Source organism: Protobothrops mucrosquamatus, unplaced genomic scaffold (assembly GCF_001527695.2).
Source record: "Protobothrops mucrosquamatus isolate PMUCROS unplaced genomic scaffold, P.Mucros_1.0 scaffold39, whole genome shotgun sequence".
In the NCBI taxonomy this organism is placed as follows: domain Eukaryota; kingdom Metazoa; phylum Chordata; class Lepidosauria; order Squamata; family Viperidae; genus Protobothrops; species Protobothrops mucrosquamatus.
Window position 1 is genome coordinate 2,170,475 of NW_015386421.1, and position 21,404 is coordinate 2,191,878.

General features: G+C 40.6%; 1 protein-coding gene across 7 annotated transcripts in view; it reads right to left on the reverse strand.

The window, feature by feature from the left end:
• The window catches only part of ST3GAL3 (ST3 beta-galactoside alpha-2,3-sialyltransferase 3), a 168,056-nt gene extending 152,114 nt beyond the window's left edge, over nucleotides 1–15,942 (reverse strand). For all 7 annotated transcript variants that reach the window (XM_015811361.1, XM_015811360.1, XM_015811356.1 and 4 more), the window contains exon 1: nucleotides 15,804–15,942. In XM_015811361.1, coding sequence (XP_015666847.1) covers nucleotides 15,804–15,924 — 121 coding nt within the window. In that variant the 5' untranslated portion in view covers nucleotides 15,925–15,942. The remainder of the gene's footprint in view (nucleotides 1–15,803) is intronic.
• Nucleotides 15,943–21,404: the final 5,462 nt, after the last annotated feature.

A 21,404-nucleotide genomic window follows, 5' to 3' on the forward strand; every position in this document is an offset into this window, starting at 1 on the left:
GCGGCCTCCCGGACGGCCCGCCGCCGCCTATCCGACCGCGCCGCCGCCGCCTACCTGACCGCGCCACCGCCGGTTAGAAATTTTTTTTTCTTTTGTTTTGTCCTCTAAAAACGATGTGCGTCTTATGGTCAGGTGCGTCTTATGGTGCGAAAAATACGGTAAATGAAGGAAACCTTGAATATTCCATAATAAAAAATAGACTTTGGGAAATATTTCAGGCAATGGAAACTAGCTCCATATCAGAATCCAATAATATGAAAACAGCACAAAAAAGGACCTCAATACAGTTAGAAAGTTAAGGTGACCAACCGTCCTCCTTTAGGGAGGACAGTCCTCCTTTTGTGAGTTCTGTCCTCCCTTGAAAAGTGTCCACCTACATGTCCTCCTTTTTGATATTTGAAGACTAATCTGCAGGGCTTTTTTTCCTCATAGAACGCTCAGAACGGCGTTCTGGCACCTTTTTTTATGTTTTTTTTTTTTCAACTTTTGCATGAGCAATGCTACTCCCCCTATTGGCTTTCGAAAGCCAATAGGAATTGCTGCTGAGCCCGCCAAAACACCCAGCCGGCAAACTTTGCACATGTAAGTTGTCTGCAGTGAAGGCAAATTGGCAGGAACTTTGCACCCCTCCCTGCTACCCAACTACACCATCTCCTACCTGGAGGAGACTGGAGCGGCGATGCCATGGTAACTTTCTCTTGTTCTTCAGCCCTGCAAGGGCAATAATGGCTGCGGGCACAAGAGGCAGGGGTGGCGGGGCTGCTGCGGGGGGAGGTGTGAGGGGCGGTGGTGGCCAGCTGCCTCCGTGGGGCCTGCTCTACACGGGGCTGTGCAGGGTGGGCAGCGGTGCTGGCGGGACGGCTGCAGGCAGGGTGTGTCGATGGCGGGCTGCCCCCCAGGGCCGGAGCCAGTGCAGCTGGTGCTTTGGGAGCCACTGGGCCCGCTCTACACGGCGGGGCAGCAGTGCTGGCGGGGCGGCTGTGGGCGGGGGTGCAGCATGTAAGCATAATTACAATATAAAATGTTATTGTTACAAATGTTTTTTATTATGCATTTATCATATTATAGTGTATTCTGTATTATTGTTGCAATGAATAAAATGTTTATTTTATTTACAATATTTTTTTCTTCAATTTATTTGTGTCCTCCTTTTCATTGTAAAAAAGTTGGTCACCTTAAGAAAGTGTAAAACTGGACATGGGTAAGATACTGTTCTAACCAGCAAAAAAAAAAAAGCAAATGAAACACATATTTTGGTCTCCATAGTCTCACTTATGGTGTTATATGGCCTTGTAAGGTTGCTTTATGCAGGAATCCCCAACCCCCGGTCCGTGGACCAGTATCAGGCCATGGCATGCTAACCGGTCCGCACAAACAAGCAAAGCCCCATCCATGAGATGCAGGCAGCACACAAAATCATGCACCCTCTAGTCCTCTCTCCACGGAACCGGTCCCTGATGCCCAAAAGGTTGGGGTCCTCTGGCTTATGGATCTATAGAAATCCACTTCCTCTTAGTTAGGAATGGGGAGGCTCTAGCAACTATAATATGGGCTACCACAATTTCAACTTTTCTTTATAGATTTCATATTCATAATAGTTTATAGCAACAGTGACCCCTAGTGGCAAATAGAATAAACAGATTAATTTTTGCTGACTTTTAATGAAACATCAATTTCTCCTAGGGTTCTTCTCCTGTACAATTAATCAGCAGAAAACTGCAATAGGCATGAATTAAGTCAACCAAGCATAGGAAACGTCTCCCAATTTCTCTCCAGCTTTCATCATCTTTAACCAATTGCAAAACTGGTAGAAGACATAGGCTAAAACATTTGAAGAGATTCTTGTTGGGAGACCTGTTTTTATGTAGATAAGAGCCCCTACAAAGATCTTGACCACTTGGTTTTATGTTACATTTGGTATAACTTTGAATCCAGTCTTTCATTTAGACCTTTGTCCAGGTTCATAATATCAGCAAAATAAACACTTTTCCCCTGGTGGACCATCATCATAAAGAACCAAGAATAAAACCCTGCATCTGGCTTAAAATTTTGTTTTAATGCAAAATAAATATTGACTGAATTTAAAGCAAGCAACACCATTTAATTAAAATACCAACCAATGTATTTTCCTATCCAAAGCCATTTCTTCCCAAATGAAACGGTATGGCCACATTATTATAATAGCTGGATTCATTGTATAATCAGTAAGTACATACTACGGGGAGACCTCAATTTACAACCACAATTGAGTCCAAAATTTCTGTTGCTAAGCAAGACAGTTAAATTAATTTTGCCCCATTTTACGACCTTTCTTGCCACAGTTATTAAGTGAATCACTACAGTTAAAAACGCACAGTTGCTAAGTGAATCTGGCTTCCCCACTGAATTTGCTTGTCAGAAGGTTGCAAAAGGTGATCACATGACCCTGGGACACTGCAACCATCCTTAATACATGCCAGTTGCCAAGCATCCGAATTTTGATCACGTGACTATGGGGATACTGCAACAGCTATATGTGTGAAAAATGGTCACAAATCATTTTTTCAGTGCCATTGTAACTGCAAACAGTCACTAATTGCCTGGTTGTAAGTCAAGGACTACCTGTGTATTATGACATTGTGCAGAATGGCTGGCTTGCTCAAACAATAGCCTTAGTCTTGTTACTGAATTAATCCATTTTATAGAACAGGCTTGTACTGTACCCTGGTGGTACAGTAGTTAGAATGCAGTATTGCACGCTAACTCTGCCAACGTAGGTAAAGGTAGGTAAAAAGAGGACCCAGATTGTTGGGGGCAATATGCTGACTTTGTTAACCGCTCAGAGAGTGCTGTAAAGCAGTATGGAATGGTATATAAGTCTAAGTGCTATTGATGTATTTACTGAACCATAAATCAACCAAAGAAATCAATCAGAGAGAAACAACTGATAAAACTAACTAAACTAAGCATGTGCTAAGTAAAAGTTTATTCATAAGTTACATATGTATATGTATATGTGTATGTATATATATGACTTTTTTCATACAAAATGTAAGTGGGCAAATTACTCTTGAATTCAGAGAGCCCAATATTGCTATTAAGGGTTTTAAATTACTCTCTCCAGTAATAAGTTTAACAAAAGCCCAAACTGATACTAAAAGGGAGGCTTCAAAAGGGTTCTTTACAATATGATCAAACTTCTGAACTTTCTCCAAAGTCTGACATGAGCACTTTAAGATCTTCCCCATATTTCCTGAGTATGTATCTGCATGCAGAAGACACTTCCAGTGGGATTGCCTTGGAAGCAGCCTAGAAATGCTGTTTTACAATTAAGCATGGAATTTCAGAGCATAGTCACCCAAAGCTTTAGGAAATATATTTACTGTTTTAAATATTAATATTTGGATATTAAATACAATCTACTGGAGAAGGAAATAGCAACTTCCTCCACTACCAAGAAAAACTAGGCAAACTATCTACTGACAGATTGAAATTATCTGTAATTGCTCCCCACCCCTTGGTGGATGCCTTCAGTGGATACCTCAAGTTCAGCTTGTGATCCACTCTGACCTCCATTTCCTGCCTGGGTAAACTGTTACCCAGGATTGCCACCCATTCTATACTCACGTCTTGGATTCTCCCTAATCAAATGCAGGACTTGCATTTTTCCCTCTTGAAATTCATGTTGATGGGTTTTGCCCAATGATCCAGCCGGTCAGGTCTCTCTTGAATCTTGATCTTGTCCTGTAAGATGTTTGCTATTCCTTTTTTTTTTTGCTCATATTTCATACAATATTGCATTCAATAACTCCTTCAGGTTGCTCCCCTAACCATTTCTTTACTTACCACTCTTCCTTTTGTCAACTGTTCTGCCTATAAACATATAACACCAATTCTCCCTTGGGGACAACCTAAGACTGAAACACTGTAAGAGTTAATTTCAAACCTCCCATTCCTTCCATAATATACTGGAAAAGGTTACTCCTACCCTTTGCAGTGACATCACTGCCCATATCTCCTGAAGCCCTTGGAGAACATCTGGGAATTTTATAGCCTGCAGGCTACATCTGGACTGTGGGCTGTCCCTGTCTCTCAGGTGGACTGTCCCTGTCCCTGTTTCTCAGGTGGCCCCTTGGGAAAATTAATTGCCTAGCCATGCCTTAGAGCAGTGGTTCTCAACCTTTTTAATGCCGCGACCCCCAACCGGTCATAAGTCGAAGACTAAACCGGTCGTAAGTCGAGGACTACCCAACCAGTCGTAAGTCGAGGACTTTCCCTGCCCGGGAGCGCCGCGCATGTGTGGTTCCGCCCCCTGCGCCGGCCGAGGCGTAGCTGGCAAGCGGCAGAGATGGAGCAGGCCGACCACCAGCTGGCCCAGCTCAAGGGAGGTAAGGCACCAGCCGGAAAAGGGAAAAAAAATGGTGGACAGCCTTGCTTGGCGACCCCCATGAAATGGTCGATCGACCCCAAATGGGGTCCCGACCCATAGGTTGAGAACCACTGCCTTAGAGGGAAACAGTTGCCTATCACGATTTTAAAGAACCCCTACTTCTTAAGTATTTGTTTCTGTCAAATGTCTTTCCTCCTGTGGGATACTTTTGCTCATCTCAAATTGCTTTGTTAGCTAACTAGGCTAACAAGATATTTTAGATATTTCATGCCTTCCATATAAGTATATATGGAATAAAGTATATGAATAATAAGAGGTCCACACTTTGTCTAGAATAATCCTTTCAAAATACTGAATACTTTTCCCATCATACTTCTCTGCATGCATCCTTCAATAAATGTTTTTATGAGCCCATTTTATTTTTTCTGAAATGTTTGAGCATAGAATAAAGTTTTGGAAACAAAAATCTAGGACCTGCATATATTGATCAGTCCCCAAAAAAATTATTAACTGAACTGTGAAATAAAGGTGAAATATTTCCAAATTACCATATTTATTAGAAAATAAATATGAATTCTTCCATGTTATGATATCACAGTTACCATTTAGTTCAACAATCTTTAACTGTTAAAGTTAAAAAACAAATCTTAAAGGGTATTCAGAAATATTGTGCCAAATAGGCAGCAGACCAATTCTTCAAACACCAATAGTAATGTGGCTTCATCAAATAACTGACAATACTCAATTACTCTACTGATCAAAATATTAATCTTGTTGCATATTTAATAAATAGTATTTAGGTTCATTTTTAGCGTAAGAAAATACTCAAAATTTTATTACAGGAAAAAAGGCCAACCAATCCTCAAAATACTGTATTAGTTATAGATACCATGTTGTTTTTTAAAACTTTGGTTAGAGACACTGTATATAATTTAGTCTGCAGAATTACGTATTTATTTAGGCAATTAGTGTCGTGGGTGGTTACCTTGTTACCTTGTTGATATGCCCTGAAATCAAGGTTTAGGTTTAAAATAAATAACCCTCTAGAACAGCGGTTCTCAACCTGTGGGTCGCAACCCCTTTTGGGGTCGAATGACTGTTTCACAGGGGTCGCCTAAGACCATCGGAAAACACATATTTCCAATGGTATTAGGAACCGAGATACCGCTCCGCATCTGTCTCCGCACGGCCTCCTCCGCCATTTGCAGAGAGAGAGAGAGGCACTTTCGCTTCCCTTCTCTCTCTCTCTCTCAGGCGGACTTACCTCCTGCAGGGCTCCTGATTGGCCCTGCGCCTGGGTGCTCCACCCCCTGGGAGAAGCGCGGCCACGACCTCGTGGCCTTGGAGCCGCCCAGGGAAGCCCCGGGATCCCTGCTGGGAGAGGCCCGCTGGAGGCTCCGCTGAGCGGGCCAGCCCTCCCGAAAGCCACGGCCCAAGGGAGACCAACCCCTGCGATCCCCAGCCAGCCCGACCATTGGACCCGCTGGCCGGGAAGGTGCGCTGGAATCCAGGCTGCTGGGAAGGAAGAAGGAGATTCAGCAAAGGTAGGAGAGGAGAGCTGCCTCCTGGGGCCTGGCACTGGCAGCGGCTTCCTTGCCCTCCTCTTCCTCCAAAGTGGCTCGCGCGGGTGCCGGGGAAAGAGGGGTGCCTGGGGGGGGCATCCGGGCTGGCAGAGGGGCTAGCAGGGGCCGTGCAGCACCAGCCCCCACCGCAGCTCCATCGGATGGGTGGAGGGCGAGGCCGGACAGCGCGGAGTCCCGGCTAGGGCGACTGCTTCCTCGCCCTCCTCCTCTCCTTCCTCCTGCTGCCCCCCAGGCGGCTCGGGCGGGCACTGCCTGCACCGTGGCTCCATCAATGGGCGGAGGGTGAGGCCGGGCAGCGGGGGCAGCGGCCGGGCCGGGGGCGGCAAGGATCCCGATGATGCTGCCCTGCCGCTGCCACTGCCGCCGGAGCCGCTGCCTCCCGTCCTGCTCCCCCTCCCCACCCCTTTGGCTGAGGATGCGGCGGCCGGGCCGGGGCCGCCGGGAAGGAACCTCACGATGCTGCCGTGCTGCCGCTGCCTCCCGTCTGCTCCCCCTCCCCGCCCCTTTGGCTGAGGACGCGGCGGCCGGGCCGGGGCCAGTGGCGAGGAACCCCACGATGCTGCCGTGTCGCCGCCGCTGCCACCGGAGCCGCTGCCTCCCGTCCTACTCCCCCTCCCCGCCCCTTTGGCTGAGGACACGGCAGCCGGGCTGGGGCCGGCGGTGAGGAACCCCACGATGCTGCCGTGTCGCCGCCGCTGCCACCGGAGCCGCTGCCTCCCGTCCTTCTCCCCCTCCCCACCCCTTTGGCTGAGGACGCAGCGGCCGGGCCGGGGGTGGCGGCGAGGAACCCCAACGATGCTGCCGTGCTACCGCTGCTGCCGCTGCCTCCCATCCTGCTCCCCGCCTGTTCGGCTGAGGATTTGGCTGGGCGGCAGCCGGGCCGGGGGCGCCGGCGAGGAACCCCAACGATGCTGCCGGGCCGCCGCCGCCAGAACCGCTGCCTCCCATCCTGCTCCCCCTCCCCGCCCATTCGGCTGAGGATGCGCAGAGGCCGGGGGCAGTGGGGACCCCCGACGATACTGCCGTAAGAGAGAGAAAGAGAGAGAAACAGAGGAAAAGAAAGAGGAAAGAGAGAGAAAGAGAGAGGAAAGAGAAAGAGAAAGAGGGGGAGAGGAAAGAGAAAAAGTGGAAAGAGGGAAAGAGAGAGAGAGAGAAGAGAGAGAATGAGAAGAGAGAGAGGAAAGAGAGAAAGAGAGAGAGGAAAGAGAGAAAGAAAGAGAGGAAAGAGAGAAAGAAAGAGAGAGGGGGAGAGGAAAGAGGAAAGAGAAAGAGAGGGAGAGGAAAGAGAGGAAGAGGAGAGAGGGAGAGGGGAAAGAGGAAAGAGAAAGAGAGAGGAAAGATAGAAAGAGAAAGAGAGGAAAGAGAAAGAGGGAGAGGAAAGAGAAAGAGAGGGAGAGGAAAGAAAGAGAGAGAGAGGAAAGATAGAAAGAGAAAGAGAGGAAAGAGAAAGAGGGAAGAGAGAAAGAGAGGGAGAGGAAAGAGAAAGAGAGAGAGGAAAGAGANAAGAGAAAGAGGGAAGAGAGAAAGAGAGGGAGAGGAAAGAGAGAAAGAGAGGAAAGAGAAAGGGAAGAGAGAAAGAGTGAGAGGAAAGAGAAAGAGTGAGAAAGAGAGAGGGAGAGGAAAGAAAGAGAAATTTTGTGGAGTTAGGGATATTAATAGTAGTTTACTTATATCTGAATAGTATCCTGGGATTAGGTTTGGGAAGTCCGGGGGGTGGGGTGGGCGGGGGATGGGGTTCTTTTTATAGCATTGTGAAATACTTGTGATGTTTTTTTTTATGATGAAAACAATAAAAATTTATACTTGGAAAAAAAAAGGAAAGAAAGAGAGGAAAGAGAGAAAGAGAGAAAGAGAGGGAAGAGAGAAAGAGAGGGAGAGGAAAGAGAGGAAGAGAGGAAAGCGTAATCACTATGCTTTAATTATGTTCAATTAAAATACATCCTGTATATCAGATATTTACATTGCGATTCATAACGTAGCAAAATTACATTATGAAATAGCAATGAAAATAATTTTATGGTTGGGGGTCACCACAACATGGTGGCCATGCCCACTTTGTGGCCACACCCACTTTGTGGCCACACCCATTTGGCCACGCCCCTGGCACCCGGCGATGTATAAGTGGTTGGGGGTCACCACAACATGGGGAACTGTATTATGGGGTCGCGGCATTACAAAGGTTGAGAACCACTGCTCTAGAATATACTAGTCTTTCAATCTCATTGTTGACCAGATATTTGTGCCTAAAGAATATTAAATAAACTCTTTACTGAGTGTAAGAACTGATTATTCACTTGAAGAGCACTTCAAAATCATGCCAATAATTATTTAATATTGACTGAGTCCATATGACAAATATTTAATTAAGCCTGTATGAGGCAAAACCTTAACTGTATTTAGGGATGACTCATGAGGAGAAAACTGGAACCAAATGCTTAATCTGTAAAGTAGTTAGACAACACTGATTAAAATAAAAATAAAAATAAAACAGCCCAGATGGGGGGGAAAAGCCTACTTGAACTTATGCTCCCTGTTTTAATTTTGTTTCCCTTAGATAAATATTCCCCAGGTTGCAGGAGTGAGGCCCATCTTGGCAATCTCTGCATAAAATATATTATTTTTACTTCAGCTCCTATTTTCTTTTACATTTCCAGGAACATATTTCAAATGATTGCAAAATGTAATTTGCTCAAAGGAAATTTGAGCAAAATGGTATCTAAGTATTTTGCTATCAGCAAAATATTAAGAACAACAAATGTAAATAAATCATGCAAAAACTTTGTGAAGAGCATAAGGCAGTTTCAGACCAAAACTGAGTGTACTGTACTAGCTAACAATTGGGCAAGAATCATCCTAAATTAATGAAAACTCAAAACCTTTGGTTATTGTAAATTCAACTATAAAGAAAACAGTTGAGATCCTTATATGACATTCTCAAACACATTTCCAACAAATAAGAAAATTGCTTAATTTCCAATCTTGAACTGACCATTTAATGTGCTGTTTTCTACATTCTTCTTTGAAAATTTTCCCTAATAAAAACATTTTAATTACTATTCTTTGAAATAACATTTCCAAAAATAGAAAGGCTGACACTTTCCTCCTTCCCCCCAAATTATTTAGAGGAGAAAAAAAAAAGATTTTCTCTAGGTTCCCAAAGAAAGAAGCCTACTGCCCTCAAGTGGTTAACGAATTATGTACTTTGCATTACAACCCTGATTTTAAAGATCACTAGTTACCGTCTCTGGGTGGTTATGCCACAACATTCTGCAAGCACACAGATAAAGCTCACAATCTGTACGTAACTACAGAAATTAATAAAACTACTAGCCATTCTGGCTAACTTAACATGCTTTAAAGTCTTAAAGTTGCCAAGGTTGAGGACCCCTGCTTTAAAGTATATTCAACATTGTTAAATTTCAGATGACCCAGATTTAGCTAAATAATGTTTTCACTACTGGAAAGGAACCTTCAGGACTACTTTCTCCAAACAATTTTGACCCATTCAAAGTGGAGCTCTCACTGTTTATGGTAGCCCAATTTTATGAACTGAGGGAGCTCAGAACAGGATGTATTTTTTTAAATCATAGTATTTCTGTTCTGGAACACCTCCCTTTGAAAGCTACAATGGAAATTAGACAGAAGAGAAATCTGAGATTTCTCTGGAGAGACGAGGGGGAGGACCCAGCACCACAATCCTCCAATCAAATACTCTCCCCAAGCTATGGCAGGTGGGTGGAGAGTATCCATCTCATCACACCCAATTCAGTAAGTAGATTTATTGAGAAAAGTCATTACAAAAGAATACTATCTCAAATGCAAGCTCTATTTACAATGGAATCAAGGGTTGAATCCTGTCTGCAGTGTCACTGGCTACTCTCTTTTGAAAGAATGGGATAGTTTCTATCTATTTTGGTAACAGACTGTTTCAGGCTTGCTAACTCATATAGACGTTTGGATATGATAGTGCTGTTTTTGAAAGCATATGGCATTGCAATTAGGGATCCTTTAGACTAATTAATTAGTCTAGGCAAAATTAGTTCAGCAATATTCATTCTCACAGGAGCTGAAGTGCAATTCAAATAAAGCTAGTAAAAACAATGTTTAGCTAGCTGAGAATACTGTAATTTCCAAAATGGTGTTATTAATATGAAGTTATATTTAAAAAAATGAACATGAAAGAGGCAAAATGTTTCTGCCAAGACACATAAGAAATTATTTAAAAATGCTAGTCTTGGAATTCGGTATTTACAAGTTTCTTTAAAAATACTGCATTTTTTTCCATGCAGTATTTTAGAAATATAATGATGGCTAGGATCCAAATAATTTCCTGAGTAGGCAAAAGGGAATTATGATCATATAAAAGAGTCAAAGGAACCCTGAATTTCTTCCAATTCACTTTCCTTAGAATTTAGCCCTTTGTGTATCCTATCCTATCATAACATTCCAGAAGATGTATTAAATGTGAATAGTGACTTTGGGAGAATGAAAGCAACTCCAGTAAAAATGATGCAAAGGAGAATTATGTTGCATGAAATAAATTCCATTTATACATCTCTTGTTCTAATTGGTTTATGCTACAAATTTTTGGTTGTTTCTGGAGCGAAAAATCAGTGTCCTGCATATTTTCAATTTTAGTGAGGTAATCAGTTCTACTGCTACAGCAAGGTTGTCACACTGCCGGCCCGCGGGCTGGTTGCATCATAGGAGGCCGCGCCCACCCCAGCTCCGGCAATGCAAAAAAAGTCATGATATGTTGCGACATGTCACGTGACGCAGCGAGTTTGACACCCGTGTGCTAGAGCATACAAGCTGAGAATGTTATTGTCTAGATACAACTGATATTATGAGATTATAGCAGACAATTATGACTGTTATCAAATATTTCAAACCTGCTAATCCAAAGGGATGGCAAAAGCTTCAAATCAATGTAGTTTTCAAAAACCCATTTCCAGGTAAATACTGCAATTCAAAGGGCAGGACAGAATATTTTTTTAAAAGCAAACTATCCATTACAGTAGATGTGGCATGTAATAGTTTATGCCTTCTTTAGATCCCATGCATCATCACATCAGAGTGATAGCGTATTTGGAAATAGTTCATTTTGGAAATGTTCCCCATAACATATTTTTTAAAAACAGTTGTTTGTAATGAATTAAAATAAAGAAAAGTGTGATATACAACATATATCTTATGCTGGACTAGTAAAGGCACTAGGTATTTCATTTTATTGTCTTTTCAATGACTGCCCAATTGAATCAACTAATTGCTATGCGCTGTCAGCATAAAACTGATCATTATTTAATAAAATACCTGCTTATTTTTAAGTCTCAAATCACTAATCATTTGTGTTTTACTATTTTTCAATTTCTTACGCTAAATTAAGCTGAATGATACATTGAAATAAATAAATATTCCTAATATTTTGTCTTGAAAGGCTTAGCACGTTATCTCCTTACATTGTGAAGTGGGATTTCCTGATGAGAAAAAAATATTTCACAAAATCTTTCATTATTATCTTGTCTTTTAATAAAACTTTTATATGTTGATATTCTTAATTTTACCTTTATTATCTTTTTGTCATAAGTCTAGAACGGAAGTGCAGGGCTATCTATTGCCCAAGTTAAATTAACCTGATAAAGATAAGATACTTATCTTGTCCAGCTCTGGAAAGATTTCAAAGTAATTAATTTATAGTAGCAACATTTACCTTTAGCAATCACCATTCTCAGTAGGCAGTCACCACTGTATGATTTCACAAGATATTGGTGATACAAACTGAAGTTCAAAACAATACAAGCATAAATAATATGAGAATGTGAAGCTCTTCTGAATTTTGGGCATTTTAAAATTATTAAAAAAATTCTGGAGCTGCAAATCTTGAATCACAGTTGTTAGATTTTTTTTAATCTACTTTTGATGCTTTAGTCCCAGCATTCTATCTGCAACACTAAGTGTCATATTTACTACAGTATAAAAAGCATTCTAATAAGGCCTTGGCCCTGTCGCAAACTGTTAGTCCCCCAGAGCCCATCATATATTTTGACAGGAAACAACCAAAATAATTAAAGAACTATACTTTTTACAATAATTCCAATCAACTGTGTATTTCTGGTATAGATTAATATTTTAAACTTCTTTAAGATTACTTTCATATTTTTTTAGTTTTCCAACATTTATGATACAGGCTGCAAAAAATGCTTATTTGGGGTTAAGTAGCCAAATTCCAGTAATAAAATATTTTCTTGTCAGCAGCTAAAGAAGGAAGAAGACGTACCCAGATCTTTTAAAAATTCCCCAAAGACTTTAAGGGAAAAAACATAATTAGTCGTACAATATGCCTGAATGTTTTAAAAAGCTGAATTGTGCAGAATAAGCAAACATGAGTGTAGCATATTACTAAATCACTTCCACTTGGCAGAAAAACTAAACAAATCATGAATCTTCCATCCTTGGTTTGTTTAGCATTCTTTCCAAGCCAGCATCCCTGGTTTGTTTCTCAATTAACAAGTCAGAATAAAACCAGATAAATTAAAAAGTCTATCTTATCATGACTAAAGTGTTCCATCGTTTTTTCAAGAATTTAAATTCAGGTTGTTTCTCCACAAGACTTGCTGCCAGAGATATGGAAACAAAATCAGGAACAACCAGCAGCAGCAAAGCAAGTCAGACCATTTTCTTATGCATCTACTTTCTGTTTCCATGGAAATGAAAAGACACAGGAAAAAATGATAAGAACGATATCCCGTTTTTTCCTATCTCAAATGGTCTTGCTATACAAACATTTGGGGGGGAAGGGAGCCACTGAAAGAACAAGAAGGAATGACTAAGAATATGGTGTCATACTTCAGCAGAAAACTGACTACAAAAAACAGCTACTGAACAATTCCCACAATCACTCAAAAAGGGATTCTCAAACTGTGGATTGTACCCCTTAAAAAATATGTGGCAGGTTACACCCACTTCCACTCTGCTGGTACTGGGCTGGGCCAAGTGTACCGGGCTTGTTTGACAGCTTTTGTGACACAAAAGGGGCTGTTACCATGGCACAAGCCCTGGGAGCAAATTCTGATAGTAATCCAGTTCTAGTTGGAAAGCCTGCCTTGCCCAGACACACCGATCACTGCCAAAATACACCCCTGCTTCACCAGGACCAGCCAACAGCTGTCTTGAACAGAAGTTTTGTCAGAGAGCACGTTCCAAGAGTTTTTGTTATGGGAGAGGAAGGTCACACAAATTCATTTCTTATTTTAGGAAATTGTGACACCACAAAATTTGAGGATCCTTGACTTAGGAATTTGTAGATTTCAGAGCTGCAGTGTTTAGGATCTCTATTTGCCAACAAGAAGGTGTGAAGAACTCTGCAAGAACTTCTATAACAGATGCTAAGAGAGAGCAGATATTACAATTTGATTGCACAAATACTCTATTGCTACTGATAAAACTCACAGATCGTGTATGAAGAGTCCCAAATCCAGTCCCCAGTTTTTTATTTATAGGCTCACAGATGAGGGATTGAAAAAGTCTACTGTCTTAGGTCATGGAGACCTGTTACCAAATCAAATCATAAACATACTAATGACGTAGTTCCAAATATGCCATTCTTATAGCTTAATAAGTATTCAAATATTTTTTTCTAATTTCTTTAGAAGAAAATGTTCTCTTTTCAATTATGCTATTACGTCCAATTGCAATAATCTTTAGGAGACATATTTTAAAAATTAGATACACAAGTATACCTATTTTTTGATCTGTTAGATTTTCATCATAACCAATTAAGCCTTTTCCATTTAATATCCAGGCTGTCCCTGTTGTTTATTCTTCATTAGTTGCTTATTGAAAAAGTTGCAAAGAGGATGTTAACCAAACAATAATCTGAAAAAAGAGGGCACACTTTTTCCCTTCAGTTTGACTTGTTCCCCAACGATAAGAAGCATCTGTATTACACAGTAAAGGTTCAGATATGTTTGTTGCTTGAAAAAAAGAAATGGTAGGTGGGGAAAAAAAATATCAAGTTTTAACTTCTGCTGTCTAACTTTCCTGAAAGTTGACTGACAAAAGGAGAAGAGTAACACAGAATGATGCAGAAAGAAGGTGTCAGGAGTTGCTTCTGGTCTTTATACTGGCTGCCTACATTCCCTTCTGAATCACTTGTAGAAGCAACTCCTAGATGGAGCTCTGTATGTAAAAGTTCATGACCCTAGAATACATGATGTAGTAAATTAGCTTTTACTCTTCTTAAGGTCTCTATCCTTACTAGTACAAATTAGAACCAAGACCTTTGCACTATATCTTCATCAGGGATAGTTATTACACAACTGTTTGAAGCGGTATATAAGTCTAAATGCCATTGCTATTGCTATTCCATTGTACTTCTATTTTCATACATATATCCTTGTTATTTGTAAGTCCCCTGAAATAATTTGTCATGCAGTTATTTGGACACCTCTTATCACAATAATGAAATTATCGTAATAATTAAAGTGAGATGTTATAGACAGTTTTATAACTGAGCAGAATGCTCAGAATCTGCAACTCCTGAGAAAAGGCTCTGATGCTGCCACAAAAGTGATAGTAGATGTAAGTCAGTAAACCATCTCAATTTATTATTTCCCCCATTAGACAAATCATTACCGCTATTAAATTGTGCTAAAAATAAAAACTAACATCATTTCAACAATATCCAACTTGTGAAAACTATTTATATGATGTTCATATATCAGGAATGTTTATGTGACCAATAGAAACATGGAATATGCTAGCTTATTTATCATCATGAAATAAAATTGTATTGAACCCAGAAAATATAGAAAGCTGATAATTCAAATAAAGCAAAAAAGAAGTAAAGCTAATGCTGAAAGAGATTGTTCTCAGATTAATTCTAAATAAACTGTATTCCCTGTCATCAGCCATATCCAGGATTTAATGAATTATTTAATAATAAAATACTATCTCCAAACTTAAATGAAATACTGGGAAAGCAAAAACAAATTCTCCATTTGTGGCAAAACTAGTCTAATCTCCCCTGATGTGGTAGCCTCAGCATGTGCTGGGATACTGTTCTCTGAATTGTTTCTAAGTCCATGGAAACATTGATGCATTCATTGTATCTAAGCAGCTGCTGAATTATATTATACATGTATGTAATGTACTCATAAATATCAAATAATTCATCTATACAACCAATTCAAAACAATCTGACAAGTTACATAGATATGTAGTAAGTTTGTGTAATGGTTCAGTTTTGAGGGCAAAAAGAGTACTTTGGAGTACTTTAAAGTAGCCACCGTATTTAAAGTAGCCAAGAGTACTTTGGAGTACTTTAAAGCAGCCACCGTATTGCTGATTACAGGGTAATCAGATGGCTCTCTGCAGCACCATCCTAGGAAAAAGACACATTTAAAAATTTGCAGACAAGTGTTGCATGTGTGTTTCCATAGCCTTTGATTACAAAGTGCTGCACAGTTTTGACACATAAGCTAAAGAGGGAAATGACAACATACCTCTACACATAGAATAAAAGTCCACCTGAAACAAAGGCAGAGGATATACAGAAGTCCCAAATACCTATGCACAATTTTTAATAGCGTGGAATTATAGCCATAACCATGAAAATGCCTTTACGTATCAAGAGTAGGAAATGTACAATTTATTTAAATGTTCAAATAATTAGTCTTATAACAAAAAATACTGAGAAAAGGCAAATTTAATATTACAGCTCATGAAACACCACAACACTTGTTTGAGTTTTCCTTAGATTATTCTAAAAAAATAAAACTTTAAAAAATATGGAAATTATTTAGTTATAAATCAACAGATTCTTGGATGGCTTACATAACCATTATACTTACTTGAATCCTCCCATTGGAGCAGATGTAGTTTCCAAGCTGAGTAATACAGAAACCCCAAGACCAGAAAGAGGCAGAGAGCAAGTAGCACGTTACGCATAAACACCAGCAGTCCCATCTTCATATGGAATAGCTCTTCTATAAAATCTGGGTAAAAAAAAAAGGTGTATTCTCAAGTTGGTTTATGTAGCATAAGGTTAAGATGTTTGATTACGACTGGAGAGACCAAGGTTCTGATCTCACCTGGTGACTTTGAGTAAGCTACTTTAATTTAACCCAGCCACCTTTGCATGGATGTTGTTATGGGGAACAACTGGAGGAAAGAATCTTATGTAGGTCAACTTGAGTTCCTGGAGAAAAGTTGGGATATACAGTAATTCTAGCAAAGAAATAAAGTAAAAAACCAAGGATGTATAAGTTATCTAAGCATGCTCCATTCCCAACAAATATAATATCCAGACATTCTTATTCATGATACCTGAGTGGAAGTAAATTTTGTGAAAAGAACAGGATGCATTTCTGAGTAATTTGCTGCTTTTCCAAACATGATTCAGAAATGCTGCTGCTAGTTGTCATTAGAATGATTAATCTGAAGAATTTGTTCACTATTGAATTGTTTCTCAAGAACATACTATTTTGGTTATTTAAAACAATACCCAAAGTAAATTGTCATGCCAAAAAATATTTCACAGAAATGACACTGGAAAATACAGTATAACCAATACCTCTTAATTATATAAATGTATATAAATTATATAATTACTTAAGCATAATTTATAACATATGTGATGTTATAACTTTATGTTATAACAACCCATTTTTCCTCCACTGTAAATATACCATAGTATGTATTAAGGTGATCCACATTTTCTGGAATAGTAACAATAGGATAAGTACTATAAACTAATGTTAAGCTATATTGACTTGTACGATGGTTGCAAAGCGATTCTCATTAGATCCTGGATAATTAGTATTATATTGCTTGCGTCACGATATAGCAAGAATACTTGTTTGCTGATATAGAAGATGCAAATCTGCTATTCTAGAATGGACTACTAACTTAATGCATGAGTCACTGTGGTTAAATTGATAAATTGTGTACGAATCACAAGGATGAATATTTTGGTGAAATTGTTTATTTGCATTATTTTGGACCAGCAACATACAAACCTAGATCAAGAGACAGAACTCAGCCACAAGCTTAGCCACATCCTGCCTTTCTCTATCCTCCCTTTAGCAAGAACAGTTTGATTCAACAATCAGGATAGAGCTGGAAGGGACCTTGGAAGTCTTCTAGTCCAACCCCCTGCTCAAGCAGGAGACCCTACACCAGGGGTGTCAAATTGCCGGCCCATGGGCCAGATGCGTCACATAAAAGCCGTGCCCACCCCAGCTCCGGCAAGGGAGAAAAAGTCGCAATATGTCACGACATGTCATGTGACAAGGCAAAATTGACACCCCTGCCCTACACCATTTCAGATAGGTGGTTGTCCAGTCTTTTCTTAAAAACCTCCAGTGATGAAGCACCCACAACTTTTGAAGGCAAGTGGTTCTACTAATTAATTGTTCTCACTGTTAGAAAGTTTCTCTTTAATTCCAGGTTGCTTCTCTCTTTGGTTAGTGCCCATCCATTGTTTCTCATCTTGCTTTCTGGTGCTTTGGAAAATAAGATGAACCCCTCCTCCTTGTGGCAATCCCTCAAATACTGGAATACTGCTATCATGTCACCCCTAGTCCTTCTTTTCTCTAGATTGGCTATATCCAATTCCTGCAACCATTCTTCATTATGTTTTTGTCTCCAGCCCCTTAATTATCTTAGCTGCTCTTTGCACTTTTTGCACTCTCAATATCTTTTTTGTAATGTGGTGACCAAAACTGGATGCAGTACAGGTAGTCTTCAACTTACAACAGTTCATTTAGTGACCACTGAAAGTTACAACGGCATTGAAAAAAGTGACTTATGACCATTTTTCACACTTATGACCATTACATAATCCCCACAGTCACCTGATTTACATTCAAATGCTTGACAACTGGTTCATATTTATGACAGTTGCAGTGTCCTGGCATCATGTGACCTTTTGCGACTTTCTGACAAGCAAAGTCAATGGGGAAGTTAGATTCACTTAACAACTGTGTTACTAGTTTAACAACTGCAGTGATTCACTGAACAAATGTGGCAAGAAAAGTCGTAAAATGGGGCAAAACTCACATAACAAATTTCTCACTTAGCTTAATTGTGGTCATAAGTATTCCAGGTGTGGATTTACTAAAGATTTATAAAGCAGTATTTAGATAACTATTTCCTGTTTTGATCCAACACCATTCTAGAAAACTATCTTAAAGTCAGCAAACCACAAAAATCCTAAAAGAAAAATTCATAGCTAAATGCACACAAATCAATGAAAGGACAGCGAGAAGTGGAAGCACTCATTCCTGTTTCCAGTTCACTATCCCCTGCAGCGAAACACTATCTGAGATTATATCTTGTAAAATTACATACTAAAATCACCAGGGTGGGTATTATTTATTCTTCATTGTGTCCAATTTAGTTTCACTATTTTATTAAAACATTTTAACAAGCTGTTCTGAATTCCACAATAATCCCCGGCCAGCAGAAGCAATTAGGGTGTTATTCATAATTTTTTGAATAGAATGTAAAATTTAGAAGGACAGTATGAATTGATTCAGGGTAATTTGAGGCATACGTTGGCTAGATATATGCACACTGTAATGCTAAACCAGAATGTGGTTGTTTGAATTCAGTTTAACATGAATTTTGATTTATGACTTAGTATGTTCTCAATCCCAAGCACAACAGTTGAGCAAACTTGAGAACAAAATGTATGAGTAAAGCCACTAGACTGAGACATATGTTGCTCTTCGCCCTACTTCACTTAGTCTTTGTTTACAGAACACTTGACATAGGAGAATGCAAGTAGGAATGAGCACTTTAGGAATTAAAAGATTCCTTTTGATCTTTCAGCAACAAAATAAAAGCACGGCTACCACATCAGCCACAAGTAGCTTCATGTCAGCTTAATTCCAGCAGGTTGCCAAATCATGGCTTCAACTTTTCACAGTCTGTTTTCAAATACCTTCTCCAAACATGTGGCAAGTGAAAATGCCATGGGCTGGCTTTGCTGAGAGCACTCCAGTTTAAAAAAAAATCTTCCATAAATAAATAAGCAATGCGGAGAGTTTCCTCCAACATCAAAGAACAGGACCGATGCTGTGAATGAGCAATTATAATCCCGTCCCCCACCCCCGAGCTCTGCTCCCTGCTAAGCATTACCCCTGAACCTCAATAATCCATTTGACCAAGTAACTAGTACAAGCCACACCTTGAATGTCTCTATGCATTGTGTATAGCCTGCTGTTGCACTGTTCGTTGCTTCCTTGTCACCAATTTGCTGGGAACATATTGCAGATATTTCACCTGACAGCCAGATGAAGCCCCCAAGTTTCAACTGGACAAATTAGAAATCTAACTTTTCCATGGATCAGCATTCAGAAAGATATAGGTAGTCCTGAACTTAAAACCATTCTTTTAGTGACTCTTCAAAGTTACAATGGTACTGAAAAAGTGACTTATGACTGGTTTTCACACTTATAACTATTGCAGCATCTCCGTGGCCATGTAATCAGAATTCAGGTGCTTGACAACTCCATGTATTTATGACAGCTGCACTGTCCCAGAGTCATGTGATCACCATTTGTAACCTTCCCAGTTGGCTTCTGACAAGCAAAGTCAATGGGGAAAGCCAAGTTCGCTTAACAACCTCATGATTCTATTTAACAACTGCAGTGATTTGCTTAACAATGGTGGCAAAAAGGTCATAATGTGGGGCAAAACAACTGCCTTGCTTAACCATGCAAATTTTCAGCTCAACGACTACCTGTATAGCCAATGCCATTACTGCAATAGTGTACCACTGCTGAAATAAAACAAAAATCTTCTAATCATAAGTTTAATAAGAGGCAGTTGCTAAAAAAAAAGGGTACATCCAAGTCTCACTATTAGTGTTGTAACCCTTTTCATAAAAGTCTAGGAAACTTATGCTACTCTCCTCAGCCATTTATATCAGTGATGGCGAACCTTTTAGAGACCGAGTGCCCAAACCGCAACCCAAAACCCACTTATCTATCGCAAAGTGCCAGGGGCCCATCAGCATTGTGATGCCCTCAGGGGAGGGCAGGGAGGCACCTCTGAGTGCCACCTCTGTCACGCCAAAACCAGGAGCGCAAAAATAGGCCACCGTGCTGCAAGGCGCAAAAACGGCCACCGCTGCATCGCAGGGTACAGATACAAGGCGCTGCACCACACAAGAATGGGGCAGGGCTAGTGAGTATCACGCAGGCACTAGCCCCGCCTCATTTGCAGCACGTGCATGCTCGCGGCCCTGTGCATGCACGCACATATGTAAAATGCTTCCCCCTCCCTTTTCTTCCAGTTCACCAATCGACAATGGTTGGTGACCTCTGCTCTACCACCTCTACTCGAGCTTGCTAGTCGGCCGCTTCGCCTTCTTTGTGCTGGGCGGGGCTCCTGCTCTGGGCGGCAGTGGCGGTCTGATGGACCTGCTGCTGGCGGCAGCAGCATGCGTGCCAACAGAGAGGGCTCTGAGTGCCGCCTCTGGCACGCGTGCCATAGGTTCGCCACCACTGATTTATAGCGATGACTCAAACTCTGATCTGACAATCACGAGGTGATCTCCCATTCCATTTTCATCAATCAAAACTGGTATGCTACCTTAGCCCCTGGCCTCCCCACGTTCACCAAAAGTCAACTAGCCAGACTTGGGCCACTCACTGCCTCAACCTGCCATCTCCCTGCCTTCACTGCCAGTCAGTTGGCCAAACAAAAGCCAATTCATCAACTCAGCTCCACATCCCTGCATTTACCACGAATCAGCTACTCATCATCTCAGTACCCATCACTCAATATTCCCCGCCAATTAATGTTTTAATTCTGAAAATGCTGGTTTACTGAAAGATACAAAGGTGAATTCCCACCTTTTGAAGTAAAAAAAAAGGAGCGTTTGTTTATTTAATTGTGTGATTTTGGCACGTTCTAGAATCTACATTAGTTGTCCACATTCACAATTACAAAAGGCTGAAGAAATACTAGTTTATATGAATAGGAATAACTGACAAAGGCGCTCTATTAAGTTTTAAAAAAACAGGACTGACAGAACCAATCATTCTTATTTATTAGTGTAAATTTACAGAGGCTGACATGTTGGGACATGTTGGATTGTGATCCACTAGTACACCCAAGTTCTTCTCATGTGTGCTCTTGAATCAGATTTTCCACATCCTGAACATGTTTCTTTTGTTTTCCTTAGCTAGATGTATGACTTTACATTTCTCCCTGTTAAATTTTATTCTTTTGTTTTTGCCCACTTTTCCAATCAAAGTCTTGTGGAATTTTCCCTCCTCTCTTTCTGACTACAGGTGGTCCTTGACTTATAGCCACAATTAGGATCAGAATTTCCGTTGCTGAGCAAGGCGGTTAAGTGAGTTGTGCTCAATTTTACCACCTTTTTGCTATGGTTGTTAAGTGAATCGTGGCAGTTAAGTGAATCATGTGGTCGTTAAGCG